The sequence below is a fragment of the Hemitrygon akajei genome, chromosome 14 (assembly GCF_048418815.1).
Source record: "Hemitrygon akajei chromosome 14, sHemAka1.3, whole genome shotgun sequence".
NCBI classification, from domain to species: domain Eukaryota; kingdom Metazoa; phylum Chordata; class Chondrichthyes; order Myliobatiformes; family Dasyatidae; genus Hemitrygon; species Hemitrygon akajei.
In genome coordinates, this window is record NC_133137.1 from 79232073 (window position 1) to 79247001 (window position 14929).

At 44.1% G+C, this 14929-nt stretch overlaps 1 protein-coding gene across 8 annotated transcripts in view; it reads right to left on the minus strand.

Annotated features, from left to right (window-relative positions):
• The window catches only part of frmd4a (FERM domain containing 4A), a 496550-nt gene that overhangs the window by 160961 nt on the left and 320660 nt on the right, over window positions 1-14929 (minus strand). For all 8 annotated transcript variants that reach the window (XM_073066422.1, XM_073066423.1, XM_073066424.1 and 5 more), the window contains one exon: window positions 13129-13221. In XM_073066422.1, the coding sequence (XP_072922523.1) occupies window positions 13129-13221 (93 nt within the window). The remainder of the gene's footprint in view (window positions 1-13128; window positions 13222-14929) is intronic.

Consider the following 14929-nt stretch of genomic DNA (forward strand, 5'->3'; position numbering starts at 1 on the left):
ACTCTCTTTTACCCTTTATAAAATTAAAAAAGCTTTCAGTACCTTCTTTGATATTAGTTGCCAGCTTCCTCTCATAATTCAACTTTTCCTTCCTAATGACGTTCTTAGTTTCCTTCTGCAAGTTTTTTTAAAAGCTCCCCAATCCTCCATCTTCCCACTAGCTCTGGCTTCCTTGTATGACCTCTCTTTTGCTTTTACTTGTAAGCCACGGTAGTGTCCATCTTCCCTTTGAAAATTTCTACTTATTTGGAATTTATCTGTCTTGCACTTCCCTCATTTCTCGCAGCAACCCCAGCCACTGCTGCTCTGCTGTCCTTCCTGCAAATGTCCCTTTCCAGTCAACTTCGGCCAATTCCCCTCTCATGCCATTGTAATTTCCTTTATTCCACTGAAATACCAACACATTGGATTTTATTTTTTCCCTCTCAGATTTCAATGTGAACTCAATCATATTATGATCACTGCTCTCTTAGGGTTCCTTAACCTTCAGCTCTCTTATCACCTCTGGATCCCCTAGTGCGCTCAACAACAAGCAGACATTCTACAAATTCTCTCTCTTGAAGTCCATTACTGACCTGGTTTTCCCAGTCCACTTTCATGTTAAAATCCCCAACGATTATCATGACATTGCCTTTCTGACATTCCTTTTCTATCTCCTGCTGTAATTTGTAATCCACATCCCGGCTGCTGTTTGGAGGCCTGTATACAACTGCCATTAGGATCCTTTTACCCTTCCCATTTCTTAACTCAACCCACAGAGACTTTCCAATCCTATGTCATCTCTTTCTAATGATTTAATATTATTTATTATACACAGAGCCACACTACCCCCTCTGCCTACTACCCTATCTTTCCAATCATCGTATATCCATGGATGTTTAGCTCCCAATGGCAGCCATCCTTTAGCCAAATTTCAGAGATGGCCACAAAGTCATATTTGCTCATCTGTAGCTGAATTTCAAGATTGTCCATTTTATTCCTTATGCTGCGTGCATTCAAATATAACACTTTCAGTCCAGTATTTGTTGCTTTCTGTTTGAACTGCACCACACCTCTGTTGCCCTGTAACTCATGCCACTGGCTGTGATTAAGCCTCATCTCCTGCCTGTTCTTTAATTTCTCTTGCACGCTATCTTTGATTTATTTGTGTTCCCTTTCCTCAACCCTATCACTCCGGTTCCCACCCCCCGGTGAATTAGTTTAAACCCTCCCTAACAGCTCTATTAAATGTGCCCGCTAGGATATTGGACCCCTTTGGATTCAGGTGTAACCCATCCTTTTTGTACAGGTCGTACCTCCCCCAGAAGAGGCCCCAATGATCCAGGAATCTGAAGCCCTGCCCCCTACACCAGTCTCTCAGCCACACATTAATATGCCTGATCATGCTATTCTTGCACTCGCTAGCTCATGGCACAGGCAGCAATCCTGAGATTACTACCCTAGGAGTCTTGCTTTTCAGCTTCCTACCCAACTCCCTGAATTCTCTCTTTAGGACCTCCTCCCTTTTTCTACCTATGTCATTGGTACCAACGTGTACCAAGTCTTCTCCCTTCAGAATACTCTGCACCCGATCCAAGGCATCCCGAACCCTGGCACCTGGGAGGCAACACACCATGCGGGTATCTCTGTCAGGCTGACAGAACCTCCTGTCTGTTCCCCTCACTAGGGAATCCCTTATGACTACTGCATTCTTCATCTTCCTCTTTCCCTTCTGCACCACGGAAGCAGGATCAGTGCCAGAGACCCGATCGCTGTGATCATCCTCTGTCAGGTCACCACCCGCCTCACCAAACAGCATCCAACAGAGGTAACGATTACTGAGGGGAATGGCCACAGGGGTGCTCTCTACTATCTGAGCTCTTTCCCTTGCTCCCCTGACCATCACCCACTTATCTAACTCCTGCAGTCTTGGAGTGACTAACTCCCCCTCTATCTCCTGTTCACTCTCCCTAATAAGCTGCAGGTCATCGAGCCGCAGCTCCAGATCCCTAACACGGTCTCTCAGGAGCTGCATCTCGGTGCATCCGGCGCAGATGTGGCCATCTGGGAGACTGGAAGATTCCCAGGATTTCCACATCCAACACCCAGAGCAAACTACTAACCCTACAGACATGTTCTCTATTCCTAAAAAAAAATGCAAAGAAAAACCAAAGGAGTAAGCTCAATGTCACCTGGTCAGCGAGTGAGTGGGAGCAGTTAGAGAATGAGAACATGGACAAAAAAGTGGCCAATTCTATCTCTTCCCAGAGGCAGCACTGTAGTGTGTTGGTTAGTGTAATGCTATTACAGCGCCAGTGACCTGGGTTCAATTCCTGATGCCATCCGTAAGGAGATTGTATGTTCTCCTCGTGACTGTGTGGGTTTCCACCGGGCGCTGCGGTTTTCTCCACATTCTGAAGACATATGGGTTAGGGTCAGTAAGTTGTGGGCATGGTACGCTGGTGCCACTTGCGGGCTGCCCCCAGCACATCCTCGTAATGTCCTGGTCATTAATGCAAATGACGTATTTCACTGTTTGTTTCCATGCACATCTGACAAATGAAGTTAATCTTCTCTTTCTTCTGCATGACTTGATAATGACATTAAATCATATAGGGGGAATATTCCTCCTTCTCAGACACGAGCAGTGTACGTTGCTTCAATTCCTCAGAAGTTCAGGAGACTTTTACATTTGGAACTCTGTCAGTGTTTGAGAGGGACTCTCAAGCCTCTTTGTTGGCTTCAGTGACTCAGGCAGGTGTCATGATAATATAGACCGCGTGTGCACTGAAATCTAATTGAATTACTTCCCCATCACACCGCTCAGTTCTCCTTTACAGACAGGTAGTCAGCTGAAGCCCTGTTGAAAAGATGAAATGCAATCATTCCTGCCACGATGATTTATCAAGGTAAAGTCGAAAGGAATTTAGGAAGATGTGTTCTTCTAGTGGTTAATCAAGCATTTGGCAAGTACAAAGCTGAATATGAAGACATATACTGTGAGATATATCAGCTACAGAGGTACCATTATCTCTCCTGTATCTCCATGAATCACTATCTACTTCCTGACAACACAGAACTGCAGCAGACTTCCCCTCCTCACCGCCATTCTTCGCCAAACTCCAATTAGAATTTGGAAAGGGGTTGATGATTTCACCCAGAGCAAACCACCGTGAGGGTGGACGGGTCCTCATCCATCTCCTCAATCTCTCACGTCTGCCCCCAAGTGGCACTGCTTCAGCTGGCGGGCTAAATGACATGAGGGCGTGCTGTTAATACGACACCACTGAGTGAAGGATCTCTTCAACGAAGTCACCGGCCAGGGTGGATGAGTTCCTCGAAGAACTACAAGTGGCTACGTATTTGACACCAGGGGGAGCCACCAAGTTGGAGGACATCGGATGTGGTCTTGCCTGGAGAGAGATGGGCGCCGCCAAGCCTCACCAGCTCAAGACATAAGAAAGTGCCCCTATGGCGGGTTGCAGGATCTGAACTGAACCGAACCGAACCGAAATCAACCCCCTCAGCTGGTTAACTGGAAGATGAGCGCCGCATTAGCATAGCGGCTAGCACCACACTATTACAGCTCGGGTCGTTCTGGTGTTCGGAGTTCAATTCCAGCACTGCCTTTAAGGAGTTTGTACATTCCTTCCTGTGTGTATGTGGGTTGTCTCCCATAGTCCAAAGATGTACTACTGAAAAGGTTAATTGGCCATTGTAAATAGTCCTGTGGCCTCTCAATGTCAAACCCTCTGCCCCCGTTGTGAGATGTGGAAACGGGTAAGGCTGTCCAACAGCTCTGGTGAAGCTGTATAGGCCAATCCCCTGTACGGTGGATACAATGGATTGCAGAAGCACTGACGAATTCCAACCACACCATCAGCTTTGGACGATGGAGGCGGGAGGTCATCGACGGCCTAGGCTCCACTGTGAGCTAAGGGCCCAAGAAGTAAAAGAAATCGTCCTGTGATTAGGCTAGGGTTAAATAGGTGGGTTGCTGGCCAGTATCGCTCGTTGGGCTGAAGGGACTGTTCCATGCTGTATCTCTAAACAAACAAACAAATAAAGATGTTGGCTATAATTTGCTCATTTTTTGGACAATTTCTGCCCCGTTTATAGTGTTAAATGCACTCCAGTCCTTATTAGACAGGGACATATTTATCTATTTCATCATCCTCATCTATTATTCCAGGGCCCACAGAATGAACAATTCATCAGAGTGTGAAGGGAGGCATCAGCTGACAGGGTTGCTAGAAGAGTGATGTGACAGAGTCCTGTGTCCATAGAGGGAGCAATGGACAAAAAACAGTTACCACATGTCAGAGAATTATACGAAATGTTGTGGAAAATCCACCTACACCTCGATGTTTAAATATGCATTGGCATTAATCTGAACACTGCTCCCGGCCTGTGCTAATTTACAGGGTGACTATCTACAGAGAGACAGGAAGTGCAAAAAGTTGCAAATTGAGGAAATTCAAGAGAGGGGGGAGGGAGAGGGAGAGGGGAAAGAGAGGGGGGGAGAGGAGAGAGGGGAGGGGGAAGAGAGAGAGAGAAAGAGAGAGAGAGAGAAAGAGAGAGAGAGAGAGAAAGAGAAGAGAGAGAGAGAGAGAGAGAGAGAGAGAGAGAGAGAGAGAGAGAGAGAGAGAGAGAGAGAGAGAGAGAGAGAGAGAGAGAGACAGACACACACACACACTAGTGTGAGGATGTGTGTCTGTGGACATGCATGTGAGTGTATGGGGGGGGGGGTAGGAGGTAGAGAATAAGCATGAGAGAAAGGTATGTATGTGTGTGTGTGTGTGAGATCGATCAAAGATCTCCTCCATCCAGGCCATACCATCTTCTGTAGTTCCCATTGGGCCGGAGGCACAGAAGCCATGCCCCATGTCACAACTATTTCCCATTAACCGTTCAGTTCTTGAACCAACCAGCACAACCCAAATCACAAGAGTTTAACAAGACCATGACCACTTTGATCACTTTAAACTGAAAAGCTAATTGTGTTCTTTCTTGTATAAAACTTGTGTAATTCATGTTTAAGTTTTTCATGATGAATGCTGATTCTCTGATGCTCTGTACCTGTGATGCTGCAAGTAAGTTTTTCACTGAACCTGTGCAAACATGACAAACTCAATTTTATTTGTCAGAGGATTTCCATACACTCTGTTCTGAGATGCAAAACAACCCATAAAATGTCCATTTCAACCCCATTACTAAAAACGTTGCAAAATATAACAGAGTTAACACACACACATAACGCTGGAGGGCTTCAAAAGTTTGGGCAGCAGCTGTGGAGATGCATCATGAGTCCTGGTGAAGGGACTCAGCCCGAAACACTGACCTCCTCCCTGATGGCAGCAAGGTGAATAGGGCACATCCTGGGTGATGGATGCCACCTTTTTGAAGATGTCCTGGATGCTGGGGAGGATAGTGCCCATAATGGAGCTGACTGAGTTTACAACTTTCTGATCCTGTGCAGTGGCCCCTCCATACCAGACAATGGTCCAACCAGTTAGAATGCTCCCCACGGTACACCTGTAGAAATCTGTGAGTGTCTTTGGTGATATACTCTTATATATTAAGGGAGGACCATTAAGCTCATTGAGACTATCCCAAGCTTGGTCTGATTTGGTCAACAGAGGCCTTGTGTAATTGGCTTGCCTGAACAGGACCACTATCACTAATGAAACATATCCCAATAAAGGGTCTCGGCCTGAAATGACAACTGTTCATTCCCATCAGTTCCTGACCTGCTGAGTTCCTCCAGTACTTTGTGTCTGTGTTTGTGTTACTCTAGATTTCCAGCTTCTACAGAATCGTTTGTGATTACCGCTAATCTTTTGCACTAACATTTACAAATTCAATGTAAAATCAGTGTACTTCTTCTACCTAATAAAGTGGTCACTGAGTGTGTATTTGTGATCTTCTGCTGTTGTAGATCATCCACTTCAAGGGTCGATGTGTTGTGTGTTCAGAGATGCTCTTCTGCCATCAGGGTTGTAATCCATGGTTATTTGAGTTACTGTTAACCTTCCTGTTAGCTTGAACCAGTCTGGCCATTCTCCTCCAACCTCTCTCATTAACAAGAAATTTTCACCCACAGAACTGTCGCTTACTGGATTTTTTTTTCCGTTTCTCAGACCATTCTTTGTAAACTCCAGAGACTGTTGTGTCTGAAAATCCCAGGAGACTGGCAGTTACTGAGATACTCAAACCATCCCATCTGGCACCAGCAATCATTCCACAGTCAAAGTCACCCAGATATCATTTCTTCCCCATTCTGATGTTTGGTCTGAACAGCAACTGAACCTCTTGACCATGTCTGCATGCTTTTATGTATTGAGTTGCTGCCACATGATTGGCTGACTAAATATTTGCAGTCACAGGCAAGTGTACCTAATAAAGTGGCCATTGAGTGTACATCTGCCAAATAAAACTTCTTTAAAAAGGTCATTGTTTATAGCAAGGATCATCTTATTTAAGTATCTTCAGTAAGACGGAATGTAAAATTCTTTATCACCTCCACTGGGAGAAGATTTGATGGTATCTATATAGTCAGGCCTTGAGGGTGACAGAGCAATGACAGCATTATGGAATTTTATATTGATGAGACAATAGAATGCAACAGACACATTACAATTGCACTGCCCGATGCAATTCTATTATTGCAAACTGTAAATCACACCAGTTGCAGCTCACAGGTTAAAGGCAGTCTTAAATATAAATTTGCTGCAAATTGCACATTAGAATTTATGGAGAAGACCTCACATTATGAATAAATATCAGCTCCCCTATCATTCCTTGCAGAGTTCAAATACTGATGATAGTTTTAAAAATGATTCCCTTTTCAGGATCTGTGGGTCCCCAGAAAAGCCAACATTGATTGCACATCCCTCACTGGCCCTTGACAAGGACATGGTGAGCTGCCTTCGGAACCCGCATGGTCCTAAACCCATAAGACATAGGAGCAGAATTAGGCCATTTGGCTCATTGAGTCTGCTCTGCCATTCCATCAAACCTGATTTATTATCCCTCTCAATCCCATTATCCTGTCTTCGCCCCCGTCTAATCAAGAACCTATCTACCTCCGCTTTAAGTATACCCAATGATTTGGTCTCTATAGCCATCTGTGGCAATGAATTCCACAGATTCACCTCCCTCTGGTTAAAGAAATTCCTCTTTATCACTGTTCTAAATGGATGTAAGCTCAGGTCCTACACTCCCTCCCACTATTGGAAATATCCTCACCACATCCACTCTATACAGGCCTTTCAATATTCGATAGGTACAAATGAGATTCCCCCCCCCCCCACCCCACAGTTCATTCTTCTGTCCTTCCACAGTGCTCTGGGAGAGGGAGATACGGGATCTGGATTCAGTACATCGATATTTTTCCAAATCAGTATGGACAGTATTGTGGAGGGGAACCTGCTGGTGGTGGTGTCACAGAGTCAGGGAACCATAGAGTCATACAGCAAGGAAACAGGCCCCCCCCCACTCCCCGCCGGCTGGCTCTACTCATCCCTGCTGGCCAGTGAATGAGCCCCATCTGCAAGGCTGGAGGCCAACGAAGACGGCCTGCCCTGTGGTTAGAGGTCTGTGTATGTGTGTCGGTGGGTGGGGGGGGGGGCAGCAACGGGGCTCATTTTGTCATTGTAGCTTCGTTGCCCGGCATGTTCTGTTTTGTTCTTCCTGTTTTTTTCAAAGCTTCATTTATAAAGATTAGTCTTGGTGAACTGCTTACTCTGTCGCTCGGGACTGAAGTTGATTTATTTGAATCTGGTTCTGTGGGTTCTGAGGTGACTAACGAGCCCAATGTAGGAATGGCAGACTCTTCCAAGAAGAGACAGGAGGTGATAGATGGAGAGGGTTTGGTGGGGAGATAGTATTTTCGTCTTATCTCCCCACACTCACACTCACACAGCGTTTTTGTCTGGCCCCAATCCACGGATTCCAGGTTGAATGTTCAAAGTAAGTTTATTATTAAAAGACATGTACCTCAATGGCCACTTCATTAGTTACCTCCTGTACCTAATAAAGTGGCCACTAGGTGTATGTTCATGGTCTTCTACAGTTGTAGCCCATCCACTTCGAGGTTCAGAGATACTCTTCTGCAAACCACTGTTGTAACACATGGTTTTCTGAGTTACTCTAGCCTTCCTGTCAGCTTGAACCAGTCTGACCAGTCTTCTCTCACCACTCTCACTAACAAGGCGTTTTCTCCCACTGAATTGCCACACACAGCATATTTTTTTGTTTTTGCACTATTCTCTGTAAACTCCAGAAAGTATTATGCATGAAAATCCCAGGAGATGAGCAGTTTTTGAGATGTTCAAACCACTCCGTCAGGCACCAACAATCATTCCATGGTCAAAGTCACTTAGATCACATTTCTTCCCCATTCTGATGTTTGGTGTTATCCCTTCAGGTTCAAGAGCCTGATGGTTGTAGGGTAACAACTGTTCCTGAACCTGGAGGTGTGGGACCCAAGGTTTCTGTATCTCCTCCAGATGGCAGTAGTGAGAAGAGAGTACAGCTTGGCTGGTAGCAGGCTTCAATGATGCTGCTTTCTTGTGGCAGTGCTCCTTGCAAACGTGCTTAATATGGGGAGCACTTTGCCTGTGACGGACTGAGCTGTGTCCACCACTTTCTGTTGGCTTCTCCGTTCCTTTGGGCATTTGTGGTTCCATGTCACTGTTCATAACTGATCAAAGTGGAGCTTACCGTCATCGGCACAAGTCCACGTGTGCACAGGTGCAATGAAGAACTTACTTGCAGCAGCATCACAGGCGCACAGCATCAGATTAGCAGCATTCGCAAGACAAATGGTACGCAATTTTTACAAAAAAACAACACAATTAGAACAAATAAAAGTCAATTTTAGTGCGAAGTGATCATAGTCTTGCTATACTGAGGTAGTGATGAGGTTTGTGCCAGTTAGTTCAATAACGGAATGGTTGAAGGTAAGTAGCTGTTCCTGAAGCTGGTGCCTTTGGACTTTAGGCAGGGAGTAACCCATCACGGCCTTTTATGGAGACATCAATGCCAGGAATGGAGAAGTTAATCACAGGCAAAGCCTTCTCAGCATTGAGTATATTTGCATGGAACACAGAAACGAGAAAGCAATATCCATCATCAAGGACCCCCATCACCGAGGCCAAGCTCTCTTCTTGCTGCTGTCATCGGGCACAAGGCATGGGTAACTTCAGTCACCTCAACTCTGAACAGATTCCACAACCTGCAGACTCACTTTCAAGGACTCAGTCTCAGTATTATTTATTTTTATTTGCACAAAAATTCATAAATTCTATTGTATTTCTTTATTTTTTCCGGTATATGCCTGCAAGCAAATGAATCAATCTCAAGATAGTATATGGTAACGCACACGTAGTTTGGTATTATATAAATTATGACTTTGAAGTTGTTTCAGAAATAATCTGCTTCACTTTTGGAGAAAATTGGTTCTTCACCCCTCTGAGAGCTTCCAACCTTCTTGTCAGAGAGCTTCCGGAGTTTGTTGTTTGAGGAGGACGATGAATGCGACACTGATAGCACAGAGCATTTCACACTGTGGATTTCAGTTCAAGGACTCAGCTTTGGTTCCTGCACCTGCCTCTTCAATTCAGTTATTTGGAGAAAATGACATGTCTTGTACAAAAATTAATGCAAGCCTCACTGGTACTGTGAGTGCAAGGATGCTCCTGAGGGTTTCAAAAATTACAGCTCTTTCATGTCACATCTGGTGGAACAATAGGCCAGATTCCACTCCAGAAAAGGCAAAGGCTAACAGAGCTACTAATTGAGCAGCATCTTGCAGAAGACACACACTCGCAGATAAAGGCTGACGTTTCTGTCTCAGCTACCAGATTCAGATTCTGATTCAAGTTTAGTTATCACATGCACATCGTAACATCAGGGACCCCCACCACCCAGAACATGCTCTCTTCTCTCTGATGCCATCAGGAGAAAGGACTCACGCCACCAAGTTCAGGAACAGTTATTACCCCTCAACCATCAGGCTCTTGAGGCAAAGGGGATAACTTCACCTGACCCATCACTAAAATGTTCCCAGAACTAATGGACTAATTTTCAAGGACTCTTCATCTTATGTTCTCAATATTTATTGCTTATTTATTTATTATTATTTCTTCTTTTTGCAGTTTGTTGTCTTCTGGTTGAATGCCCTAGTTGGGGGGGGGGGGGCTTTCACTGATTCTGTTTTGATTATTATTCTATAGATTTATTGAGTATGTTCACAAGAAAATGAATTTCAGGGTTGCATATGGTGACATATATGTACTTTGATAATAAACTTACTATGGAACCATACAGTAAAATGCGTAGTTTGCGTTAACAACCAACACAACATAAGAATGTGCTGGGGGCAGCCTGCAAATGTCACCTGCTATCCTTGAGCCAGTTGGTACATGCTACCAGTTGGTTAGCAAGTCTACGGATGATACCAGATTGGTGAAATTGTGGACAGTATAAAGGATTATCAAAGAATACACTGAGATATATAGATCAGTTACACGTTATGGGCAGATGGTACTTAATCTGGGCAAGTGTGAGGTGTTACACTTTGGGAGGTCAAATAAAAGAAGAATGCATACAGTTAACAGTATACCCATTAATAGCACAGGTACGGAGGGATCTTGGAGTCCATAGTTCACTAACATGGCTTTGCAAGTGGAAAAGGTGTTGAAGAATGTGTGCGGCATGCCTGTCTTCATTGGTAGCGGTGTCGATGAAGTCACTTGCAGCAGTATAAATCTTTAGTCTGACCGTACAGTGTATTGTCTGGAGCTCTGGTCACCTCATTACAGTAAGCATGTGGAGGGTTTAGACAGGATGCAGAAGAGATTCACCAGGATGCTGTCTGGATTGGAGAGGAAAGTTATCGGGAAAGGTTGGATGGACTTGGGTTGTTCTTCTTAGAGCGAGGAGGCTGAGGGGTGACCTGATAGAGGATTTTAAAATGATGAGAAACATAAATGGGGTTGAGGGAATCTGTTCTCCAGGGTAGAAATGTCAAACACCACAGAACATACTTCTAAGGCTGGCGGTGGGGGGGGGGGGTGGATTTAAAGTTGATGTGAGGAGCAGAGGGATTTTTACATAGGGAGTGACAGGTGCTTGGAATGGGTTACTGGGGTAGTACTGGAATCAGACAGTTTGGTGGAGTTTTAAAGGCTTTTAGATAGACACATGAATGTGAAGGGAATGGGGGGTGATATGGGTTACATAGGAGAAGGACAGTTAGTATAAATTGGCATCAAGATTAGCACAATGTTGTGGGCTGAATGGCCTGCCTGGTGTTGTACTGTTCTCTGTTCCAATGAGAGGAGATCTGAGTGAAATTTACTAAATTCTGACAGAGCCAGACATACTGGGTATCAGGAGGATTTTTAACCTCTTGCTTGTGTCCAGGAAAGATTTTACCCCTTGCTTCAGTGTCCAGGGAGAATTTTCAACTTTGTTTCAGTGTCCCTGGAGGATTATACCCCTTGTTTCAGTATCCAGAGAGAATTTTACCTCTTGTTTCAGCGTCCACAATGAAGGATCACAATGTCAGGAAAGGGAGCAGGCAGAATAGGGTACTGAGGAGGGGAGAACTCTGTTCACCAGAGATAGTGACCCCATAAAATCTCTGACCACAAAGGGTCGCCAAACCTCTGACTATATTTAAAGTTCAACATTTATAATCAATTACATATTCTGTATGTCACCATACACAACCGAGATTTGTTTTCTTGTGGGTATACACAGGAAAAGGGGAGAAGGGGAGTTAAAAAGACACAGAGACGGAATTCAATTCTGAATGGATTTGACAGTATTTCTGTGGTCACAGAGGTGGGCTCAATTGCAACAGTTAATAGAAGTTTGGATAGGTATATAGATGGGAGGGGACTTGGAGGGATGTGGTTCAGCTGCAGGTAGATGGGACTAAGCAGACGACAAGGTTGACATGGACGAGGTGGGCCAAGTTCTTTTTTTTTGCTGGTGGGGAGGGGATCGTTGCTTTGCTGCTGCTGATGTGTAGGAGGGGGAGCTAGGGGGGCTTTGGGGTTCTAACATTTAACTGTCATTCATTCTTTGGGGTACTCTTCTGTTTATATGGATGGTTGCAAAGAAAAGGAATTTCAGGATGTATATTGTATACACTTCTCTGACATTAAATGTACCTTTGAAACCTCTGAAATGGACTGTTACTGCGCTCTATGACTATGACAAAACAGAATACTGCAGGGTGTGTTGCTTCCCCGCTGTTCGGGGCAAGGATTCCTCTGAGTGACTGCAGGATCTTCTTGGGGTAAAGTGAACAGCCTATTGTTGTGGTACATATAAATACCAACAACGTAGATTTTCCCCGGTTGCTCCAGTTTCCTCCCACAGTCCAAAGACGTACTGGTTGGTAGGTTAATTGGTCATTGGTAATTGTCCCCTGATTAGGTTAGGGTTAATCGTGGTTGCTGGGCTGGTGTAGCTTGAAGGCCGACTCCATGCTTTATCACTAAATAAATAAATAAAAACTAATCTCTACAGTTTGACAACACTAGGACCCTGTTGCCCTAAAATAGACATTGGGTTCCAATCTCTTTTGGTAAAAATTTTGTATAATTTATGTTTTTTTTTGTGTTTTTCTTCTGAATGTAGTGGATCCGACGCTGTGTGCCGGTGGTGCTGCTGCAAGTATGTTTTCCACTGCACCTGTGCACACATGGACTTGTACATGGACAAGAAACCTGACTTCCACATTGAAATAAAAGCTGAATTGACTTTCTTAACATATTAGCTTCCAACATTCATGAAGGATTTCATCTAATCTATACATGAACTTGAGAAGATAGGAGCAGGATTAGGCCCGATGAAGGGACTTGGTCTGAGAAAACGACTGTTTACTCCTCTCTAGAGTCGTTCCCTGACCTTCTGAGATCCACCAGCATTTTTGTGTGTTGCTCCAGAGAGTATAGCTTTGTTATCAGAGAATCTAAATACAGTGACTCAACTTACTGACATTGAGAATGAAAGTAAACGAGTCCTACTGTCAGATGGTAACGTCTAGTGAATGTGTGTTTACAGAACGGTGTTGCTCTTTGCTGACCAGACTGGCTGGTTTAAAAGATAAATAATACAAAGACAACTTACTTCACGCAGAAATACAACACAACTGGTCCTGATTTTTTAGGGAAATCATGCTCTAACACTCTGCGGTCTAACTGCAGCCAGCTGAAATGTGCCCTGGAAGAAAGAAGCACAGGATTAGTACAGTAAGTCAAAGTCAAAAGTAAGTTTATTATCAAAATACTTATACACGTAGTGGCTATTTTATTAGTTACCTCCTGTACCTACTGAAGTTGCCACTGAGTGTATGTTCATGGTCTTCTGCTGCTGTAACCCAACCACTTCAAGGTTCAATGTGTTGTACGTTCAGAGATGCTCTTCTGCACACCACTGTTGTAATGTATGGTTCTTACAACAGTTCAAGTTCAAGTTCCTGTTAGCTTGAACCAGTCTGACCATCCTCCTCTGACCTCTCTCATGAACGGGGTGTTTTCACCACAGAACTTCCGCTCACTGGATGTCTTTTTGTTTTTCACACCATTCTCTATAAACTCTAGAGCCCTGTGTGTGAAAATTCCAGGAGATCAGTAGTTTGTGAGATACTCAAACCACCCCGTCTGGCATCAACAACTATTCCATGGTCAAAGTCACTTAGGTCACATTTCTTTCGCAATCTGCTGTTCAGTCTGAACAAAAACCGAACCATGTTTTTATGTATGCGTTGAGTTGCTGCCACATGATTGGCTGATAGAAACTCAAATAACCATGTGTTACAACAGTGGTGTGCAGGAGAGTATCTCTGAGCACACAGCATGTCGAACTTTGAGGTGGATGGGCTACAGCAGCAGAAGACCACGAACATACACCCAGTGGCCATTTATTAGATACAGGAGGTACCTAATAAAGTGGCCACTAAGTTCTCTAATGTATGGAACAATCCGTATGGACGTCACGGGAGCAGTTTTGCCCTTTATCTCGGTACACGAGACAACTACCAATCATCAAAATTCTACCCCACAAGCTTGCTCTAGTATTTAGTAAAATCAAACCTGATCTTGTACCTCAAGAACGGCCACACTCAGAATGAGAAGCAGAATCAAGTTTACTGTCACTGACTTATATATCATGGAGTTTGTTGTTTTGTGGCAGCAGTATAATGCAAAGAAATAAAAATGTACAATTACAAAAAATAAGTCACACAAAAAAAGGAATAGTGAGGTAGTGTTCAGGGGTTCAGAAATCTTTTAGTGGAGGGGAAGAAACTATTCCCAGATCATTAAATAAATTAAAAAAAATGATTAGCTTTATTTGTCACATGTACATTGAAACATACAGTGGCATCAACAGCCAACAAAGCTCGAGGATGTGCTGGGGACAGCCTTCAGGTGTCACCGTACTTCTGGCACCAACATAGCATGCCCACAATTTACTAATCCTAACCCATACTGGTTTGGAAGGTGGGAATAAACCGGAGCAGCCAGAGGAAACCCATGCGGTCACATTAAATACTCCTTATAGGCAGAGGCGAGAATTGAAACACCAGTTCTGGGCATTGTAAAGCTTTACACTAATCATTACACCACCACAGTGCCCCCTGGTGGATTTATGGTGGATTTTTCCTCACAATCTACCTAGCTACGATCTTGCACCTTATTGTTTACTCTAACTGCACTTTCTCTGTAACTAGTACACTTTATTCTGCTTTGGTATTGTTTTGGGTTGAGACTCTTCATCAGGAAAGCTAACAGGAATTATTCAGTCCTGATGAATGGTGTCGGCTGAAAACGTCGGCACATTTTCCTCTGCATTTTTCCAGCTTTTTTCCAGCATCTGCAGAGAGCTGTGGACACAACTCAGCACATCACAGAAACCAGACACAGCCTTT